The 22,959-nt window shown below is 42.9% G+C and overlaps 1 protein-coding gene across 3 annotated transcripts in view; it reads left to right on the top strand.

Annotated features, from left to right (window-relative positions):
• The window catches only part of LOC138670951 (dehydrogenase/reductase SDR family member 4-like), a 99,928-nt gene that overhangs the window by 57,589 nt on the left and 19,380 nt on the right, over positions 1–22,959 (top strand). For all 3 annotated transcript variants that reach the window (XM_069758770.1, XM_069758779.1, XM_069758762.1), the window contains one exon: positions 19,098–19,149. In XM_069758770.1, coding sequence (XP_069614871.1) covers positions 19,098–19,149 — 52 coding nt within the window. The remainder of the gene's footprint in view (positions 1–19,097; positions 19,150–22,959) is intronic.

The following is a 22,959-nucleotide window of genomic DNA, read 5'->3' as shown; positions in this document are numbered from 1 at the left end:
ATAGAGATATGTGTCCAAGGCCTCTTCGGGACCGGCAAGGGCAAAAGCAACCCACTGGCACGAGAACAGCAGGGCTTAGCCCGAGCACAAATCCCACAGGACTGCAAAAAAGCACGCACATCCCGCGACAGAGAGGGCCACCAAAAGGATCTAGCCACTAACTCTCTGGTACCAAAGATTCCAGGATGACCAGCCAACACCGAACAATGAATTTCAGAGATAACTCTATTCGTCCACCTATCAGGGACAAACCGTTTCTCCGCTGGGCAACGATCAGGTTTATTAGCCTGAAATTTTTGCAGCACCCGCCGCAAATCAGGGGAGATGGCAGACACAATTACTCCTTCCTTGAGGATACCCGCCGGCTCAGATAAACCCGGAGAGTCGGGTACAAAACTCCTAGACAGAGCATCCGCCTTCACATTTTTAGAGCCCGGAAGGTACGAAATCACAAAGTCAAAACGGGCAAAAAACAACGACCAACGAGCTTGTCTAGGATTCAAGCGCTTGGCAGACTCGAGATAAGTCAAGTTCTTATGATCAGTCAATACCACCACGCGATGCTTAGCTCCTTTAAGCCAATGACGCCACTCCTCGAATGCCCACTTCATGGCCAGCAACTCTCGGTTGCCCACATCATAATTACGCTCAGCAGGCGATAACTTCCTGGAAAAGAAAGCGCACGGTTTCATCACTGAGCAACCAGAACCTCTCTGCGACAAAACAGCCCCTGCTCCAATCTCAGAAGCATCAACCTCGACCTGGAACGGAAGAGAAACATCTGGTTGACACAACACAGGGGCAGAAGAAAAACGATGCTTCAACTCTTGAAAAGCTTCCACAGCAGCAGAAGACCAATTGACCACATCAGCACCCTTCTTGGTCAAATCGGTCAATGGTTTAGCAATACTAGAAAAATTGCAGATGAAGCGACGATAAAAATTAGCAAAGCCCAGGAACTTTTGCAGACTTTTCAGAGATGTCGGCTGAGTCCAATCATGGATGGCTTGGACCTTAACAGGATCCATCTCGATAGTAGAAGGGGAAAAGATGAACCCCAAAAATGAAACCTTCTGCACACCAAAGAGACACTTTGATCCCTTCACAAACAAAGAATTAGCACGCAGGACCTGGAAAACCATTCTGACCTGCTTCACATGAGACTCCCAATCATCCGAGAAGATCAAAATGTCATCCAAGTACACAATCAGGAATTTAGCCAGGTACTCTCGGAAGATGTCATGCATAAAGGACTGAAACACTGATGGATCATTGGCAAGTCCGAACGGCATCACGAGATACTCAAAATGACCCTCGGGCGTATTAAATGCAGTTTTCCATTCATCACCTTGCTTAATTCGCACCAGATTATACGCACCACGAAGATCTATCTTTGTGAACCAACTAGCCCCCTTAATCCGAGCAAACAGATCAGATAACAATGGCAAGGGGTACTGAAATTTAACCGTGATCTTATTAAGAAGGCGGTATTCTATACAAGGTCTCAGCGAACCATCCTTCTTGGCTACAAAAAAGAACCCTGCTCCTAATGGCGACGATGACGGGCGAATATGCCCCTTCTCCAGGGATTCCTTCACATAACTGCGCATAGCGGTGTGCTCAGGCACGGACAAATTAAACAATCGACCTTTTGGGAATTTACTACCAGGAATCAAATTGATAGCACAATCACAATCCCTATGCGGAGGTAGGGTATTGGACTTGGGCTCATCAAATACATCCCGGTAATCAGACAAGAACTCTGGGACCTCAGAAGGAGTGGATGACGAAATTGACAGAAATGGAACATCACCATGTACCCCCTGACAACCCCAGCTGGACACCGACATGGATTTCCAATCTAATACTGGATTATGGGCTTGTAGCCATGGCAACCCCAACACGACCACATCATGCAGATTATGCAACACCAGAAAGCGAATAACCTCCTGATGTGCAGGAGCCATGCACATGGTCAGCTGGGGCCAGTACTGAGGCTTATTCTTGGCCAAAGGCGTAGCATCAATTCCTCTCAATGGAATAGGACACTGCAAGGGCTCCAAGAAAAACCCACAATGCTTAGCATATTCCAAGTCCATCAAATTCAGGGCAGCGCCTGAATCCACAAATGCCATGACAGAATATGATGACAAAGAGCAGATCAAGGTAATGGACAGAAGAAATTTTGACTGTACTGTACCAATGGTGGCAGACCTAGCGAACCGCTTAGTGCGCTTAGGACAATCAGAGATAGCATGAGTGGAATCACCACAGTAGAAACACAGACCATTCAGACGTCTATGTTCTTGCCGTTCAACTCTGGTCAAGGTCCTGTCACACTGCATAGGCTCAGGTTTAAGCTCAGGTAATACCGCCAAATGGTGCACAGGTTTACGCTCACGCAAGCGTCGACCGATCTGAATGGCCAAAGACATAGACATAGACCAGCAGGCATAGGAAATCCCACCATGACATCCTTAAGGGCTTCAGAGAGACCCTTTCTGAACATTGCTGCCAGCGCAGATTCATTCCATTGAGTGAGCACTGACCACTTTCTAAATTTCTGACAATATACCTCTATCTCATCCTGAGCCTGACAAAGAGCCAGCAAATTTTTTTCTGCCTGATCCACTGAATTAGGCTCATCATACAGCAACCCAAGCGCCAGGAAAAACGCATCGATATTACTCAATGCAGGATCTCCTGACGCAAGAGAAAACGCCCAGTCCTGAGGGTCGCCGCGCAAAAAAGAAATGACGATCCTAACCTGTTGAATTGGGTCACCAGAAGAGCGAGGTTTCAAAGCCAGAAATAGCTTACAATTATTTTTGAAACTCAGAAATTTAGTTCTATCTCCAAAAAACAAATCTGGAATAGGAATTCTCGGTTCAAGCAAAGAATTCTGGACCACAAAATCTTGAATATTTTGAACTCTTGCCGTGAGCTGATCCACACATGAAGACAGACCTTTAATGTCCATTGCTACACCTGTGTCCTGAACCACCCAAATGTCTAGGGGAAAAAAAAAAAAAACACAGTGCAAAGAAAAAAAAATGGTCTCAGAACTTCTTTTTTCCCTCTATTGAGAATCATTAGCACTTTTGGTCTTCCTGTACTGTTATGATAGGCAATTCAGAATCACAATGGACATGGAGGTCAGAGCACATACAGTGAACTGACAATAACCCAAAATAATAGAACGAGCTCTGAGACGTGGGAACTCTGCAGACCGCAATCCCTAAGCCTATCAAACCACACTAAAGGTAGCCGTGGAGCGCTCCTGACCAGAACCTAGGCGCCTCGTCACAGCCTGAGAAACTAGCTAATCCTGAAGATAGAAAAATAAGCCTACCTTGCCTCAGAGAAATTCCCCAAAGGAAAAGGCAGCCCCCCACATATAATGATTGTGAGTAAGATGAAAACACAAACATAGAGATGAAACAGATTTAGCAAAGTGAGGCCCGACTAGCTGAACAGAACGAGGATAGGGAAGATAACTTTCGGTCAGCACAAAAACCTATAAAAAACCACGCAGAGGGGACAAAAAGACCCTCCGCACCGACTAACGGTACGGAGGTGGTCCCTCTGCGTCTCAGAGCTTCCAGCAGGCGAGAAAAACCAATAAAGCAAGCTGGACAGAAAAATAGCAACAAAATAACATAAGCAAAACTTAGCTTTGCAGAGCAGCAGGCCACAGGAATGATCCAGGGAAAAAACAAGTCCCACACTGAAACATTGACAGGAAGCATAGATCAAAGCATCAGGTGGAGTTAAGTAGAGAAGAAGCTAACGAGCTCACCAGATCACCTGAGGGAGGAAACTCAGAAGCTGCAGTACCACTTTCCTCCACAAACGGAAGATCCCAGAGAGAATCAGCCGAAGTACCACTTGTGACCACAGGAGTGAACTCTGCTACAGAATTCACAACAGTGCACATAGCCTAATCCTAACCCTAATTCTAACCATTACCCTAGCCCTAATTGCAACCCTAACCCTAACCCTAACCCTAGTTCTAACCATAACTCTAACCCTAGTTCTAACCCTAACCCTAGTTCTAATCCTAACCCTAGTGGGAAAAAAATTATTTATTCTATTATGCTCCCTACCTATGGGGGTGATAAAGGGGGGGTTATTTACTATTTTTTTATTTTGATCACTGTGATATGATCTATCACAGTGATCAAAATGAATGAATCTGCCGGCCGGCAGATTCGGTGGGCGTACTGCGCATGCGCCCGCCATTTTGGAAGATGGCGGCGCCCATGCAGAAGACGGACGGACACTGGGAGGGATATCGGAGGTCGGTAAGTATGAGGGGGTGGGATCGGAGAATGGGGGGTGGGATCGGAGCAAGGGGGGAGCGGACAGGAGGACAGAGGGGAGCAGAGGATAGGATGGAGGACAGAGGGGAGGAGATCGGTGGCAGTGGTGGGGGCAGATCGTGGTCTCCAGCCATGGACGATGATATTGCAGCATCGACCATGGCTGGATTGTAATACTTAATTTTCATTGGTGAAATATTACGATTGCTCTGATTGAAAGTGAACCATCACTTTCAACAGCCAATCAGAGCAATCGTAGCCACGGGGGGGTGAAGCCACCCCCACTGGGCGCAAGTACCACTCCCCCTGTCCCTGCAGGTTCGGTGAAATTGGAGTTAACCCTTTTACCCGATCTGCAGGGACGCGATCTCTCCATGACACCAGATAGGCTTCACAGGTCGGATTGGCACCGACTTTCATGACGCCTACATGGCGTCACAGGTTGGAAAGGGGTAATTTCACAGCCATTGCAGTAAGCCATGGCTGTGCAATATGGAGATGAGGGGGATTCTGTCTGCACTGTTGGAATACGTGTCTGATTAAGAGAGATGTTGAGGGCACAGGTAAAGGCCCTAGAGGAGGTGGAGAAGCCAGAAGCAAGAAGGAAGGACGTAGATAGATACAGAGGTTTTCCACAAGAATTGGGGATTCAAAGATTTGTGGATCAGCCCCTTGAATGCCTGACCACACAGCCACCAGAGTCCCCCAAGTGCACAGTCAGCAAAATGTAGTGCCCTTGCTCATATTTTCTCATCCAGGTGTTAGTGGTGAAATGCATCCAGGCAGATATAGATTTTTTCAGGGAATGGGGTGGTGTTGTCTGCAACATGCTGGTGTAGCACAGGGAAAGCTTTCTTAGAGAAGTAATGGTGATTGGGCAACTGGTATTGAGGGACTGCGACAGCCATCAACTTGCTGAAACCATTTGTATTTACATAGCAGAAAGGCAGCATTTTCGTGGCAAATGGTAATATTCTTTTATGTGACCACAAGTGTGGGACTGAGGGCTGGCTTCTCTGCTGAGAGAGGGTGGAGTACGGAGAACAGGACAAAATGCTGGACTGTGAGTGAGGTGCAAGTGGCGATGTTGGATTGAGAAAGATGTGTTGTGCTAGGTGACACAAAAACAGCAATCACTTCAACTTTTGTAACAACTGACGGGCTCTCACTCACCCTGACTGTATGGGGATAAGCAAGTAGATTTTCTGCAGCCGGAGATCTGTGTAAGAAGAATTGGCATGGCGATGGAGAAGAAAGAAACAGCAGGTATGGTTGATGGGAATGACGGTGGTTGGCAAGGCCTACTAGTCCGCATTTTATCGCTGTGAGCTTCCCACGCTAAGGCATGATGATCTCGCATGGGCCGGTTTATGTATGTAGTTGTCAAATTATTGCAATTTTTGCCTCTATTGAGTTTTTTTTGCATATTTGACAGGTAATGTGTGTTAGGTCATCCTTTGCAGTATCAAAAAAGGCACAGGCTAGGCAACCCTTGCCGCCTCAGTGAACTGCACACTTGCGACCGATGATGGCCACAGCCAAAGCTGGATCCGAGGATGCAGTGCTTGTCATGATTGCATCACTTCGTTTCTGTGTGGGAAGCTGCAACATAACTTTGACTTCCTCCTCCTACACCTTCTCTACTGAGTTACTCAGCTGCGTACCTCTGGGTTCACACAAAGTGGGATCTACAACCTCATTGTCAACGTTTCTGTTCTCACTCTCCTCACCCTGAGAGTCTGCCTCCTCCTCTTTCTCCCCTGACACTAAAGTATAGTCCGCAAGTGCCCTTGGTATCTAAGTCTCATCAGGATAACCTTCACCCCCTGTAGAGATGATGAAGATCAATATTCTGCTCGGACCTTACTCAGTCCTGCCTCGGATTCAACATGTTAAAATTTTAGGCATTGGTGCAGATGCTTTCATCCTCTGGATTCTGTGAATCTTTGGAGCAGACCTCTGATGCTCATTGAATAGAATGTGCGAACAGCTATGCTGAATAGCCCATCTGTAATTTCCCAAAGTCAGTTAAACATTTAGAAAGCACATGCTCTTTCTGGCCCTCATCGACAAGTAGCACCCCTGCGTACCTTCCAAACAAAGGGAGCGGAGTAGGCCCGTTCAGAAACAAAAGTTATCAGTGGTCTTTGGATAAGACGAGATGGTGTTCGTTCAGTTGAGCTTTCAATAACATTAATACCTAACCCACATACAGCTCTGGCAAAAATTAAGAGACCAGTGCAAAACTTTCAGTAAAATGGAAATTGTTCTTTTATTCTATAAACTTCTGACAACATGTCTCCGAACTTCCAAGCAATATTTTTTTTTCTGAAAAGGAGAAATGGTCCAAATGAAAAAAAATAGTGCTTTCAGACCTCAAATAATGCAAAGAAAACAAGTTTATAATCATTTAGAAACAACAATACTAATGTTTTAACTCAGGAAGAGTTCAGAAATCAATATTTTGTGGAATAACCATGATTTTTAATCAAAGCTTTCATGCGTCTTGGCATTCTTTCCATCAGTCTGTCACACTGCTTCAGGAGCAAAAATTTAAGCAGTTCTTCTTTGCTTGATGGCTTGTGACTATCTATCATCCTACTGATTACATTCCAGAGGTTTTCAATGGGGTTCAGGTCTGGAGATTAGGCTGTCCATGACATGGTTTTGATGTGGTGGTCTCTTAATTTTTGCCAGAGCCGTATACCTATTCCTCCTTCCACCATGATCTCGCTTTTTACCACACATGTATTTATGTAAACGTCCCCTCTTGTAACCTGCTGTTTCATAACTTTAGACCCACACCTGTCACTAAAGCACAGATTTCCACTGGTCTAATGTTCGTTTCTTGTGGTGTTTTGCCCAAACAAGTCTCTTCTGCTTGTTGCCTATCTTTAGCAGTGGTTTCCTAGCAGCTATTTTACCAAGAAGGCCTGCTGCACAAAGTCTCCTCTTAACAGTTGTTGTAGAGATGTGTCTGCTGCTAGAACTCTCTGTGGCATTGACCTGGTCTCTAATCTGAGCTGCTGCTAACCTGCGATTTCTGAGGCTGGTGACTCGGATAAACTTATCCTCAGAAGCAGAGGTGACTCTTGGTCTTTCTTTCCTGGGGCGGTCCTCATGTGAGCCAGTTTCTTTGTAGTGCTTAATGGTTTTTGTCACTGCACTTGGGGACACTTTCAAAGTTTTCCCAATTTGACGGACTGACTGACCTTCATTACTTATAGTAATGATGGCCACTCGTTTTTCTTTACTTAGCTGCTTTTTTCTTGCTATAATACACATTCTAATAGTCTATTCAGTAGGACTATCAGCTGTGTATCCACCAGACTTCTGCACAACACAACTGATGGTCCCAACCCCATTTATAAGGCAAGAAATCCCAGTTATTAAACCTGACAGGGCACACCTGTGAAGTGAAAACCATTCCCGGTGACTACCTCTTGAAGCTCATCAAGAGAATGGCAAGAGTGTGCAAAGCCGTCATCAAAGCAAAAGGTGGCTACTTTGAAGAACCTACAATAAAAGACATATTTTCAGTTGTTTCACACTTTTTTGTTAAGTATATAATTCCACATATGTTATTTCATAGTTTTTATGCCTCCAGTGTGAATTTACAATTTTCATAGTCATGAAAATACAGAAAAATCTTTAAATGAGAAGTTGTGTCAAAACTTTTAGTATGTACTGTATACTGAACATACACACAGATACACACACATGTACACATACATAGATACGCACATATACATACACGCACATATACACATACATGTACTATACATACACACAGATACACACATACACATATGCTGTACATGCATGCACACACATTTACACACATACATACACAAATGTCCACATACGTAGATACACACATATACTGTACATACATACACACGCATGCATACACAGATGCACACACACATACATACACATGGATACATACCACAGACATAGGTATACATACACAGATGCACACACATATACTGTACATACATATACAAACACACATACTTATTTATGGCCTCAGGTATTCAGATGAGCCATGGAGGAGGTCAGCCATATAGTGGAGAGATCAGCTGGAGAGGGCTGCAGAACTCACTGTGGGGAATGGGGAGACAGCAGAGAGAACTGATATCATCCCCCTGCTGCATCCGTGCTGTCCCATGCAGTAGCTCCTCCCCCGACCTCTTACCTGTGAGATGCTGCTGGGAATTGAACAGTGAAGGGAGCAGAAGACACAATGCAAGTCCTGCTCTTCCTCCACTGTTGCCCCTTGTGTCCTGTGCTGTGTGCCCAGGCCCCTAACTACAGGTGAGTACTCACTATCGGGACGCGCCATGCAGCAGTACAGAGATGGAAGCCAGTGAGTGCTCTCATCAGTCTGATGGTGAAAGCATTCATTGGCCAGCATCTCTGCCTGCATGACACAACCTCTTTTTGAACTCCTGCATTCTGCATGCTGCTCTGGGTATACACATGATTATGGGAGGGAGTGAGAGGCCAGATGCTGCACAACACCAAGGCCCTCTTACTCCCGCCCCTAATCTTGACTCAGTAGCCCCAGAGCGGCTGCATACTCTGAAGGCATCTTTATTACATGGGTTTGCTGCTTCCTGAGTGTTCACCAGTTCTGAGACCTGGGCAGATAAGTAGGGTTGAGCGAAACGGGTCGGCCACTTTCAGAAGTCGCCGACTTTTGGCAAAGTCGGGTTTCATGAAACCCGAACCGACCCCTGTGTGGGGTCGGCCATGAAGTCGGCGATCTTCTGAATGTGGTATCGGAATTCCGATCCCGATTCCCGATATGTTTGCAATATCGGAAATCGGTATCGGAATCCATATTTAATGTAAAATAAAGAATAAAAATAAAAAATATCGCAATACTTACCCTCTGACGCGCCCTGGTACTAACCGCAACCTTCCTTCCTTCGAATCAGCGCTTCCAGGACCTGGCGGTGACGTCGCGGTGACGTCGCGGCTTGTGATTGGTCGCACGGCCGCCCATGTGACCGCTCGCGCGACCAATCACAAGCCGCGACGTCACCGCGACGTCACCGAAGGTCCTGGAAGGGCTCATTCGAAGGAAGGAAGGCTGCCGGAAAGAAGCAGGGCGCGTCCGAGGGTGAGTATATTCCTATTAGGTATATACTCATCAGGAGGGCGTTAAACTAGAAGAAGAGGGGACGGGAAGAAAAACATTAGACTCGAACAAAGACGACCCAGGAAAACATACTCAGAAGGGAGGTAAGAACATTTCTAAAACAATCCACAGTGAGGAGATTGGAACAAAACAAAATCCTCTAAACTGCATGCTCGCAAACGCCAGAAGCCTGACAAACAAGATGGAAGAACTAGAAGCAGAAATATCTACAGGTAACTTTGACATAGTGGGAATAACCGAGACATGGTTAGATGAAAGCTATGACTGGGCAGTTAACTTACAGGGTTACAGTCTGTTTAGAAAGGATCGTAAAAATCGGAGAGGAGGAGGGGTTTGTCTCTATGTAAAGTCTTGTCTAAAGTCCACTTTAAGGGAGGATATTAGCGAAGGGAATGAGGATGTCGAGTCCATATGGGTTGAAATTCATGGAGGGAAAAATGGTAACAAAATTCTCATTGGGGTCTGTTACAAACCCCCAAATATAACAGAAAGCATGGAAAGTCTACTTCTAAAGCAGATAGATGAAGCTGCAACCCATAATGAGGTCCTGGTTATGGGGGACTTTAACTACCCGGATATTAACTGGGAAACAGAAACCTGTGAAACCCATAAAGGCAACAGGTTTCTGCTAATAACCAAGAAAAATTATCTTTCACAATTGGTGCAGAATCCAACCAGAGGAGCAGCACTTTTAGACCTAATACTATCTAATAGACCTGACAGAATAACAAATCTGCAGGTGGTTGGGCATTTAGGAAATAGCGACCACAATATTGTGCAGTTTCACCTGTCTTTCACTAGGGGGACTTGTCAGGGAGTCACAAAAACATTGAACTTTAGGAAGGCAAAGTTTGAACAGCTTAGAGATGCCCTTAATCTGGTAGACTGGGACAATATCCTCAGAAATGAGAATACAGATAATAAATGGGAAATGTTTAAGAACATCCTAAATAGGCAGTGTAAGCGGTTTATACCTTGTGGGAATAAAAGGACTAGAAATAGGAAAAACCCAATGTGGCTAAACAAAGAAGTAAGACAGGCAATTAACAGTAAAAAGAAAGCATTTGCACTACTAAAGCAGGATGGCACCATTGAAGCTCTAAAAAACTATAGGGAGAAAAATACTTTATCTAAAAAACTAATTAAAGCTGCCAAAAAGGAAACAGAGAAGCACATTGCTAAGGAGAGTAAAACTAATCCCAAACTGTTCTTCAACTATATCAATAGTAAAAGAATAAAAACTGAAAATGTAGGCCCCTTAAAAAATAGTGAGGAAAGAATGGTTGTAGATGACGAGGAAAAAGCTAACATATTAAACACCTTCTTCTCCACGGTATTCACGGTGGAAAATGAAATGCTAGGTGAAATCCCAAGAAACAATGAAAACCCTATATTAAGAGTCACCAATCTAACCCAAGAAGAGGTGCGAAACCGGCTAAATAAGATTAAAATAGATAAATCTCCGGGTCCGGATGGCATACACCCACGAGTACTAAGAGAACTAAGTAATGTAATAGATAAACCATTATTTCTTATTTTTAGTGACTCTATAGCGACAGGGTCTGTTCCGCAGGACTGGCGCATAGCAAATGTGGTGCCAATATTCAAAAAGGGCTCTAAAAGTGAACCTGGAAATTATAGGCCAGTAAGTCTAACCTCTATTGTTGGTAAAATATTTGAAGGGTTTCTGAGGGATGTTATTCTGGATTATCTCAATGAGAATAACTGTTTAACTCCATATCAGCATGGGTTTATGAGAAATCGCTCCTGTCAAACCAATCTAATCAGTTTTTATGAAGAGGTAAGCTATAGACTGGACCACGGTGAGTCATTGGACGTGGTATATCTCGATTTTTCCAAAGCGTTTGATACCGTGCCGCACAAGAGGTTGGTGCACAAAATGAGAATGCTTGGTCTGGGGGAAAATGTGTGTAAATGGGTTAGTAACTGGCTTAGTGATAGAAAGCAGAGGGTGGTTATAAATGGTATAGTCTCTAACTGGGTCGCTGTGACCAGTGGGGTACCGCAGGGGTCAGTATTGGGACCTGTTCTCTTCAACATATTCATTAATGATCTGGTAGAAGGTTTACACAGTAAAATATCGATATTTGCAGATGATACAAAACTATGTAAAGCAGTTAATACAAGAGAAGATAGTATTCTGCTACAGATGGATCTGGATAAGTTGGAAACTTGGGCTGAAAGGTGGCAGATGAGGTTTAACAATGATAAATGTAAGGTTATACACATGGGAAGAGGGAATCAATATCACCATTACACACTGAACGGGAAACCACTGGGTAAATCTGACAGGGAGAAGGACTTGGGGATCCTAGTTAATGATAAACTTACCTGGAGCAGCCAGTGCCAGGCAGCAGCTGCCAAGGCAAACAGGATCATGGGGTGCATTAAAAGAGGTCTGGATACACATGATGAGAGCATTATACTGCCTCTGTACAAATCCCTAGTTAGACCGCACATGGAGTACTGTGTCCAGTTTTGGGCACCGGTGCTCAGGAAGGATATAATGGAACTAGAGAGAGTACAAAGGAGGGCAACAAAATTAATAAAGGGGATGGGAGAACTACAATACCCAGATAGATTAGCGAAATTAGGATTATTTAGTCTAGAAAAAAGACGACTGAGGGGCGATCTAATAACCATGTATAAGTATATAAGGGGACAATACAAATATTTCGCTGAGGATCTGTTTATACCAAGGAAGGTGACGGGCACAAGGGGGCATTCTTTGCGTCTGGAGGAGAGAAGGTTTTTCCACCAACATAGAAGAGGATTCTTTACTGTTAGGGCAGTGAGAATCTGGAATTGCTTGCCTGAGGAGGTGGTGATGGCGAACTCAGTCGAGGGGTTCAAGAGAGGCCTGGATGTCTTCCTGGAGCAGAACAATATTGTATCATACAATTATTAGGTTCTGTAGAAGGACGTAGATCTGGGGATTTATTATGATGGAATATAGGCTGAACTAGATGGACAAATGTCTTTTTTCGGCCTTACTAACTATGTTACTATGTTACTATGTTACTATGTTACTCACCCTCGGACGGGCCCTGCTTCTTTCCGGCAGCCTTCCTTCCTAAGAATCAGCCCTTCCAGGACCTTCGGTGACGTCGCGGCTTGTGATTGGTCACGCGAGCGGTCACATGGGCGGCCGCGTGACCAATCACAAGCCGCGACGTCACCGCGACGTCACCGCCAGGTCCTGGAAGCGCTGATTCGAAGGAAGGAAGGTTCCGGTTAGTACCAGGGCGCGTCAGAGGGTAAGTATTGCGATATTTTTTATTTGAATTCTTTATTTTACACTTAAATATGGATCGCAGGGCCTGAAGGAGAGTTTCCGCTTCTTCAGACCCTGGGAACCATTGGAAATCCAATGCACTGCATTGGGTTTCGAGTTTCGGCCGACCCCGACCCCGACTTTTTTATAGGATCGGCCGATTTCACTCGACCCGACTTTTGAAAAAGTTGGGTTTCGTGAAACCCGACCCGATCCTATAAAAGTAAAGGTCGCTCAACCCTACAGATAAGCACTGCAGTCCCATTGTGCTATATTTTTGGGGGATTTATAGTCCTCTTTTTGTGTTTTTTTTCTGTAAAGTTTAGCGTTAGGACTTGCAAATGTGAGGACCCTTGACGTGGGTTGTGAACTTTCATATCTTGTATAAAATATCCACCAATACCTCATATATTATTTATATAATATATGTTTTTGCACTTTTCAGGGTGCAGCCAGGCCCAGCATTTTAGGTCTTTCAAACTAGGGTGTCTGCTCTCATGGGATGCATTTAGATTGTGCTGGGCAGCCCGCCTGATCTAATAGTATGGGCGTCACTAACAGGCTGTAAGCCAGACACTGTGCATTACCAGTGTGTGACTAGCACTCTATACAAGCCTCTTTTTTGCAATCTAATACTAAGCAATCACCCCCTCCATGACTTTATTACATGGGTTTGCTGCATCCCAAAAGTGCACTATTTCTGAGACCTGGGCAGGTAAGCACTGGAGTCCCTTTGTGCTGTATTACACTGGTGTTTCACTCCCCTCATCTTATTTGAAACTTAAATTCAAAGCTGTAAATGCTGGCCAAGACTCTGATACCTCATGCATGGCCCATGACTGACTGCTGCTGTGTCATTATAACATTTCTACTGTTTGCTAATTGATTCATCTTTTATAGTTGTTTGCCCCTAAGTTTGGTTGGTCTCCTTCATGTGTGTTGCCTGAATTTGACAGACCTCTCAGAGCACCAGGCCTGCACCAGTCACTTATCCTCCTGTTACTGATCAATTTTTCAGCTAGAAATCCTGGTCCAAGCCTTATTCCATGCATCCATGCTGCACAATTATACTATTTGCACTCTAGGTCAATTGATGCCACTTTCCTGGTGTCTGCCCCTAATTTGAGCTGTTTGTGAAGCTTTTTGGCCCCTCTTAAGGTATTGTCTATGCATTTGGTTAAGCCTCTTATTGAATTCAGTCACGTTCAAGTATGTTTCCTGAACTGTTTGGATAAAACATGTTCAGAGAACATCAGGACATTCGCCAAACCAAACAGAACCGAACATTGAAAGGTTCATTTATCTCTATTTAATATTGAGCAAAGTTTATTAAAATTAATCTGTTTGTTTGGACACATAATTATATTGTTCGGTTGAACCCATAATGGAAAATACTTTTGAAGTTTTTAATAAACTAATGTTTTTCATTAAAATTCTATCATATTAGTTCTAATTTTTAAATGCACAGTCCATACAGTATATAGAGACACATTTTTATCTTATTTTTTTGTCTTCTCATTCAGCACCTGAGTAGGCATCATGCATGATGGATCAAACATATGACATACCAGTACATAATTGGTCAAGAATTGCTGAAGTTTTTTTTTATTTAGTCAGTCAGCAATAGTGCAAGTTCCACCACTTAAAAAGATGAGAGGCGTCTGTAATTTACATCATAGGTAGACCTCAACTATGGGAGACAAACTGACAAAAACTGACAAACTGAGAAAAAAAAATCCAGAAAATCACATTGTCTGTTTTTTTAACATTTTATTTGCATATTATGGTGGAAAATAAGTATTTGGTCAGAAACAAAATTTCATCTCAATACTTTGTAATATATCCTTTGTTGGCAATGACAGAGGTCAAACGTTTTCTGTAAGTCTTCACAAGGTTGCCACACACTGTTGTTGGTATGTTGGCCCATTCCTCCATGCAGATCTCCTCTAGAGCAGTGATGTTTTTGGCTTTTCGCTTGGCAACACGGACTTTCAACTCCCTCCAAAGGTTTTCTATAGGGTTGAGATCTGGAGACTGGCTAGGCCACTCCAGGACCTTGAAATGCTTCTTACGAAGCCACTCCTTCGTTGCCCTGGCGGTGTGCTTTGGATCATTGTCATGTTGAAAGACCCAGCCACGTTTCATCTTCAATGCCCTTGCTGATGGAAGGAGGATTGCACTCAAAATCTCACGATACATGGCCCCATTCATTCTTTCATGTACCCGGATCAGTTGTCCTGGCCCCTTTGCAGAGAAACAGCCCCAAAGCATGATGTTTCCACCACCATGCTTTACAGTAGGTATGGTGTTTGATGGATGCAACTCAGTATTCTTTTTCCTCCAAACACGACAAGTTGTGTTTCTACCAAACAGTTCCAGTTTGGTTTCATCAGACCATAGGACATTCTCCCAAAACTCCTCTGGATCATCCAAATGCTCTCTAGCAAACTTCAGACGGGCCCGGACATGTACTGGCTTAAGCAGTGGGACACGTCTGGCACTGCAGGATCTGAGTCCATGGTGGCGTAGTGTGTTACTTATGGTAGGCCTTGTTACATTGGTCCCAGCTCTCTGCAGTTCATTCACTAGGTCCCCCCGCGTGGTTCTGGGATTTTTGCTCACCATTCTTGTGATCATTCTGACCCCACGGGGTGGGATTTTGCGTGGAGCCCCAGATCGAGGGAGATTATCAGTGGTCTTGTATGTCTTCCATTTTCTAATTATTGCTCCCACTGTTGATTTCTTCACTCCAAGCTGGTTGGCTATTGCAGATTCAGTCTTCCCAGCCTGGTGCAGGGCTACAATTTTGTTTCTGGTGTCCTTTGACAGCTCTTTGGTCTTCACCATAGTGGAGTTTGGAGTCAGACTGTTTGAGGGTGTGCACAGGTGTCTTTTTATACTGATAACAAGTTTAAACAGGTGCCATTACTACAGGTAATGAGTGGAGGAAAGAGGAGACTCTTAAAGAAGAAGTTACAGGTCTGTGAGAGCCAGAAATCTTGATTGTTTGTTTCTGACCAAATACTTATTTTCCACCATAAAATGCAAAAAAAATGATAAAAAAACAGACAATGTGATTTTCTGGATTGTTATTTCTCAGTTTGTCTCCCATAGTTGAGGTCTACCTATGATGTAAAATACAGACGCCTCTCATCTTTTTAAGTGGTGGAACTTGCACTATTGCTGACTGACTAAATACTTTTTTGCCCCACTGTATGTATACATGCTTGATATCTCCATAACCATTCTGAGCTGGATAATCACGTTACCATGTCATTTTTACTCTACAGCAAATGATGTAGAAATTAAACCCATAAAACAATATGTGGAATTGTTTCCTTGCTATAATTATTTCGGGCTCACTTGGATTTTTTTTATCATTGGTAAAATAAATGGTATCTTTTAAAATTACTTCTTGGATTGCAAAAAAATAAGCCTTCATATGTTAAGGCTAGCGGAACGCACCGAGTAAATAGAGATGTTTTATTGATATTGGTGCGTTCGCAGCCCGGGGTCCACCGTGCAGGAGTACCTGCTGCTAGCAAACGGCGGATCTATATGGCGGTATAGACTAACTCAGTTAATTCACTGAGCAGCCGTGAAAGGAAAGCACTGTGCCCTGTTAGACTCCACAGAGGCACAGGCTAACTGCCCAAACAGAGAGCAGTCAGTGGTCATGCAAATACACAAAACTCCTCGCCGGAGGAGCCAGCATTCTAGGGGCTTATTTCAGCCGGGTCCCTGAATACACACAGACTCAATCTCCTTGCCGGAGGAGCCAGCATTCTAGGGGCTTATTTCAGCCGGGTCCCTGAACACACACACATGTGACCACACTGGCGCAAAGCACATAACTTTAGACAATACTAGCGCATGGCCGTGCGGCCATGCGAGCCTTAAATAGCTGCAGCACGTCTAGGACCTGTGAAAGAAGGACCAATGGAATTGCTGCAGTACCTGAGCACGTGACCCTAGATCTCCACTGAGAGATCCTGCCTTGGGCATGCTCAGTGTGCAAAGCAGAACTAGTCCTAGTACCTGCAGGACCTTCCGTGAGAAGGACCAATGGGAGTCGCTGCAGTACCTGAGCATGTGACCCTAGACCTCCACTGAGAGATCTTTCCCTGGGCATGCTCAGTGTGTGTAAATAGGGACTTAGCCCCAGAGAAGCCTGCTCGCCGCAGATCAGTGCAGGGTACAATAGGAGAGCCAGAAGAGGCAGTAGTAACCCCCTGCACAGAATCAGCCTCAGCGAGACGCTGGGAGCGACGTCTCCGCTGAGCAAACCCCACTGCGGCCGATGCAGAATGGGAGACCGCAGCAGACACAGATCGAGATTCCCACTGTGCAGCAGAGGAAACTCGACTCCTAACATCATATGTCTAGGTTGATGGAACAGTAGTAAAAGTTATGACCCTGAGAAAATAAAAGTACAAAAACTAAAATTGCCTGTATCTTTAAAAAAAAAAGAATCTGTCATCAGGTTTTAGCTACCTCATCTGAGAGCAGCGTAATGACTGAAAAGAAATCCTGATTCTAGAGATGCATCAATTAGGATACCGGGTGCAACAGTTGTAACACAATCAGAGATTTTAAAATTACCAGATAGCAAAGCTTAGAAAGCTGCCCCTGCGCACACCACAGTTTTCTGTTTACATTGACTATTGACAGTGAGCAGCTAATCAGAACAGGGGGTGTGGTCAGACCACTTGACAGGAGGGAGGTACTCTAACAGTGATAATCTTCTGGTTATAACATTCATTGAATGAAAAAAACAGCACACAGCAACTGCTTCTCTCAAAATTAGCATATCATCCAAAAGTAAATCAATTTCAGTTTTTCATTACAAAAAAGTGAAACTCATATATTTTATAGAGTCATTACAAATAGTGATCTATTTCAAGTGTTTATTTCTGTTTATGTTGATGATTTTGGCAAAAAGCCATACATTTATTATCTCATAATTAACGCAAAACACCTGCAAAGGTTTCCTAAGAAAATCTATGGGGTATTGTCAAGAGGAAGATGAGAGACACCAGACCCAACAATGCAGATGAGCTGAAGGCTGCTATCAAAGCAACCTGGGCTTCCATAACATCTCAGCAGTGCCACAGGCTGATAGCCTCCATGCCACGCCCCATTGATGCATTGATTGATGCAAAAGGAACCCCAACCAAGTATTGAGTGCATTTGCTGATCATACATTTCAGTAGGCCAACATTTCAGATTTTAAAATATTTTTTTAAGCTGGTGTTATAAAGCATTCCAATTTACTGAGATAATGGGTTTTCATTGGCTGTAAGCCATAATCATCAACATTAACAGAAATAAACACTTGAAATAGATCACTTTGTTTGTAATGACTCTATATTGTATGTGAGTTTAACTTTTTGTATTGAAGAATTGAAATACATAAACTTTTTGATGATTTTCTAATTTTGTGGGAAGCATCTGTATTATGTTGTGTGATGTTTTTTTCCATACAATGAATGCTATAAACAGGAGATTATCACTATCAGAGTAGTTTTGTGAGAAGCACCTGTATGTGACATATTGCTAAAACCTATTTCTCAGTCCGTATCTCATGCTGTCCTCAGAATACATAGCAAAAACCCACTGCAGATTCCCTTTAACGGGTTAAACAAAAGGTACCTCTTTACTAATTCTAGTTGCTATCTCTTCCTATTGCAAATTACACTAATGCACACAAATTCACACTACAATTATTTTCACATTAGAACTATTATACAAACAGGCAGCAGATTAGCTGAAATAAAAGGCCGTTGTCACACAAGTATAGATTCATGCGAGAGAATCCAGCCAATTATATAAATGACACATGGATCAAATTCTGATCCATGGCACAGGCAAGAAGATGAAGAAGAAAAAAGTCTACATCATCTCCATTGTTTGAGTCGGCGGAAACCAATGTCATCTGAGTGCAGTCCAATGTTTTCCATTCACCCATAGACTTTAATTGGTGAATGCGATCCGATTTGTGCATATTCTGTGATTTTACGAATTGGCATGAGAAAAAACATTGATCAGTTCAGCCCCATAGTATAACATTTGTGCAAGTGCTATCCAATAAAACATATAACACTCATCTGATGTAAACACTCGTGTGAGTGAGCCCTGATTATATTTTTACTTACGGTACTTTTATATAGAATAAGGTTTATCAATTAAATTATTGTGTTCATAAGTGTCCCTATTTCTAATACTTTGAGACCTTTTTATTAAGAAATACAATAATATACTTTTTATTTTGCTATTTTTTAACCTATGTTTTATCTAACTTCTTATATATTAGTGGAGGATCAATCATTTTATGTTCATCCTTTGTTGGATACGTACCTCATCCGGTAAGTTATTCCTAAAGTTCACTTCAATTTGATAAGAAAATGTTTTTCATTAATTTGTTCTTAGCAAAATCAACTGGGCTATGACATTTGCAGAAGTATATGTATTTTAAATGTTAAATTGTAGGTTTTAAAAGACTTGTGCATATATTCCATCATTTGAGCTGTTTTAACCACTGGCATTTTCCTAAATTGTATTTTGCTTGTACAATTTGTCAGGTTTGCTGGTATACAAAAGGCATAGTGTGCACATGCATTAATACTCAATTTTACTTGGCTCAACTCATATTCTGTTGTCCTCTGATTTATTTTCTAACTTCTCTTCTCTGGAACTCTTTCATCACCATCTTTTTGACAACGCAACATAACTTAACATGGGGTCAGATACACTGTTAATGTGAAGAAAGAGGAGTTGATTGGATAACTGGTGATGGCTGGAGAGGTATTGGGAGGGCCAGTAAGAGGCGAATTTTCAGGTCAAAGAAATTATAATCTAAATCCCTAACTATTTAATGCCGCAATCTAAACTAATTTCCAATATGCTTACATTAAAAATTACTTACTGTTCATTAATTATACTATCTAACTGTTTTTGTAATTTTTTTCCCCTACTTCCTGTGGGATGGTGCAACACTTGGGAATCCAAGTGCATGCTGGAATACTCAAACAAAGTGTCATCAAAGCAGGGGCAAGAGGCTGCAGTCACTTTCATGGCCTCGGCCCCTTCCTGAAATGAACAGTCATCAGTAGGGTTGAGCGAAACGGGTCGAACATTTTCAAAAGTCGCCGACTTTTGGCTAAGTCGGGGTTTCATGAAACCCGATCCGACCCCTGTGCGTGGTCGGCCATGCGGTACGCGACTTTCGCGCCAAAGTCGCGTTTCAATGACGCGAAAAGCGCCATTTCTCAGCCAATGAAGGTAAACGCAGAGTGTGGGCAGCGTGATGACATAGGTCCTGGTCCCCACCATCTTAGAGAAGGGCATTGCAGTGATTGGCTTGCTGTCTGCGACGTCACAGGGGCTATAAAGAGGCGTTCCCGCCGACCGCCATCTTACTGCTGCTGATCTGAGCTTAGGGAGAGGTTGCTGCCGCTTTGTCAGAAGCAGGGATAGCGTTAGGCAGGGTCCATTAACCACAAAACCGCTTGTGCTGCAGCGATTTGCACTGTCCAACACCACCCTCGGTGTGCAGGGACAGTGGAATTTTTTTTTTTTTTTTTTTCCCCCTCAGCGCTGTAGCTCATTGGGCTGCCCTAGAAGGCTCCCTGATAGCTGCATTGCTGTGTGTACGCCGCTGTGCAAACCAACTGCTTTTTTCAAAGCACAAATCCTCTTGTTCCTTCCTTTCTGCACAGCTATCTTTTTTGTTTGTCCACACTTTTTATTTCATTTGTGCATCAGTCCACTCCTTATTGCTGCCTGCCATACCTGGCTGAGATTACTGCAGGCAGGGAGATAGTAGCTGCCTGCCATACCTGGCTGAGATTACTGCAGGCAGGGAGATAGTAATTGTAGGACATTCCCTGTTTTTTTTTTTTTTTTTTTTTTGGTGGGAGATTAAGATTGGCAATTTGGCATTTCTGCTAGAGTGCCATCCCTGTGTGTGCCATCTCTCTCACATAGTGGGCCATAGAAAGCCTTTTCATTTTTCTGTATTTTTTTTTGTGGGGTGTATAAATTCTCCCTGATAAAAATACAGTGGGAGATTAATATTGGCCTTTGGGCTTGTGTGCCAGTCCTGAGTGTGCCATCTCTCTCACAAATAGTGGGCCATAGAAAGCCTATTTATTTTTTTTTTTGGTTTTATAAATTCTCCCTGAAAAAAAGGGAGATTAATATTGGCCTCTGGGCTTGTGTGCCAGTCCTGAGCGTGCCATCTGTGCCAGCCCTGAGCGTGCCATCTCTCTCAGAAATAGTGGGCCATAGAAAGCCTATTTAATTTTTTTTTTTGTTTTATAAATTTTCCCTGAAAAAAGGGAGATTAATATTGGCCTCTGGGCTTGTGTGCCAGTTGTGAGCGTGCCATCTGTGCCAGTCCTGAGCGTGCCATCTCTCTCACAAATAGTGGGCCATAGAAAGCCTATTTAAATATTTTTTTGGTTTTATAAATTCTCCCAGAAAAAAAGGGAGATTAATATTGGCCTCTGGGCTTGTGTGCCAGTCCTGAGCGTGCCATCTGTGCCAGCCAGCCCTGAGCGTGCCATCTCTCTAACAAATAGTGGGCCATAGAAAGCCTATTTAATTTTTTTTTTTGTTTTATAAATTTTCCCTGAAAAAAGGGAGATTAATATTGGCCTCTGGGCTTGTGTGCCAGTTGTGAGCGTGCCATCTGTGCCAGTCCTGAGCGTGCCATCTCTCTCACAAATAGTGGGCCATAGAAAGCCTATTTAAATATTTTTTTGGTTTTATAAATTCTCCCAGAAAAAAAGGGAGATTAATATTGGCCTCTGGGCTTCTGTGCCAGTCCTGAGCGTGCCATCTGTGCCAGTCCTGAGCGTCCCATCTCTCTCACAAATAGTGGGCCATAGAAAGCCTATTTTATTTTTTTTTTGGGTTTCAGAAATTCTCCCTGGAAAAAAAAAGGGAGATTAATATTGCCCTTTGGGCTTGTGTGCCAGTACTAAGCGTTCCATCTCTCTCTCTCTCTCAGTCAGTGGGCCATAGAACGCATATTTTTGGTTTTATTTGTTTTCTAAATTCTCCCTGAAAAAATCATTTTATTTTATTTGGTTTCTAAATTCTTCCTGATAAAATCATATTTTTTTTATTATTTTTTTTTCTAAAGTCTCCCTGAAAAAAAAAAAAAAAAAACAACCAAAAAAACAGTGGGAGATTAATATTGGCCTTTCTGCTTGTGTGCCAGTCTTGACTCCTGGGTGTGCCATCTCTCTCTCTCTCTCTCTCTCTCTCTCTCTCTCCAATTGTGGTCCATAGAAAGCCTATATTTTTTTTCCTTGATTTGGGTTCTAAAATCTACCAGAGAAAATAACTACATCAATCATTGGTAGAAAAATATTGGCCTCTGGGTTTGTGTGCCACTCCTGACTCCTGTGTGCGTCATCTCTCAGTCAGTGGGCCATAGAACGCCTATTTTTGGTTTTATTTGTTTTCTAAATTCTCCCTGAAAAAATTATTTTATTTTATTTGGTTTCTAAATTCTTCCTGATAAAATCATATTTTTTTTATTATTTTTTTTTCTAAAGTCTCCCTGAAAAAAAAAAAAAAAAACAGTGGGAGATTAATATTGGCCTTTCTGCTTGTGTGCCAGTCTTGACTCCTGGGTGCGTCATCTCTCAGTCAGTGGGCCATAGAACGCCTATTTTTGGTTTTATTTGTTTTATAAATTCTCCCTGAAAAAATCATTTTATTTTATTTGGTTTCTAAATTCTTCCTGATAAAATCATATTTTTTTTATTATTTTTTTTTCTAAAGTCTCCCTGAAAAAAAAAAAAAAAAAACAACCAAAAAAAACAGTGGGAGATTAATATTGGCCTTTCTGCTTGTGTGCCAGTCTTGACTCCTGGGTGCGTCATCTCTCAGTCAGTGGGCCATAGAACGCCTATTTTTGGTTTTATTTGTTTTATAAATTCTCCCTGAAAAAATCATTTTATTTTATTTGGTTTCTAAATTCTTCCTGATAAAATCATATTTTTTTTATTATTTTTTTTTCTAAAGTCTCCCTGAAAAAAAAAAAAAAAAAAACAACCAAAAAAAACAGTGGGAGATTAATATTGGCCTTTCTGCTTGTGTGCCAGTCTTGACTCCTGGGTGTGCCATCTCTCTCTCTCTCTCTCTCTCTCTCCAATTGTGGT

The sequence above is a fragment of the Ranitomeya imitator genome, chromosome 1 (assembly GCF_032444005.1).
Source record: "Ranitomeya imitator isolate aRanImi1 chromosome 1, aRanImi1.pri, whole genome shotgun sequence".
Lineage (NCBI taxonomy): Eukaryota > Metazoa > Chordata > Amphibia > Anura > Dendrobatidae > Ranitomeya > Ranitomeya imitator.
Note: the sequence above shows the minus strand (reverse complement) of the source record. Positions and strands in the feature narration are given on the sequence as shown.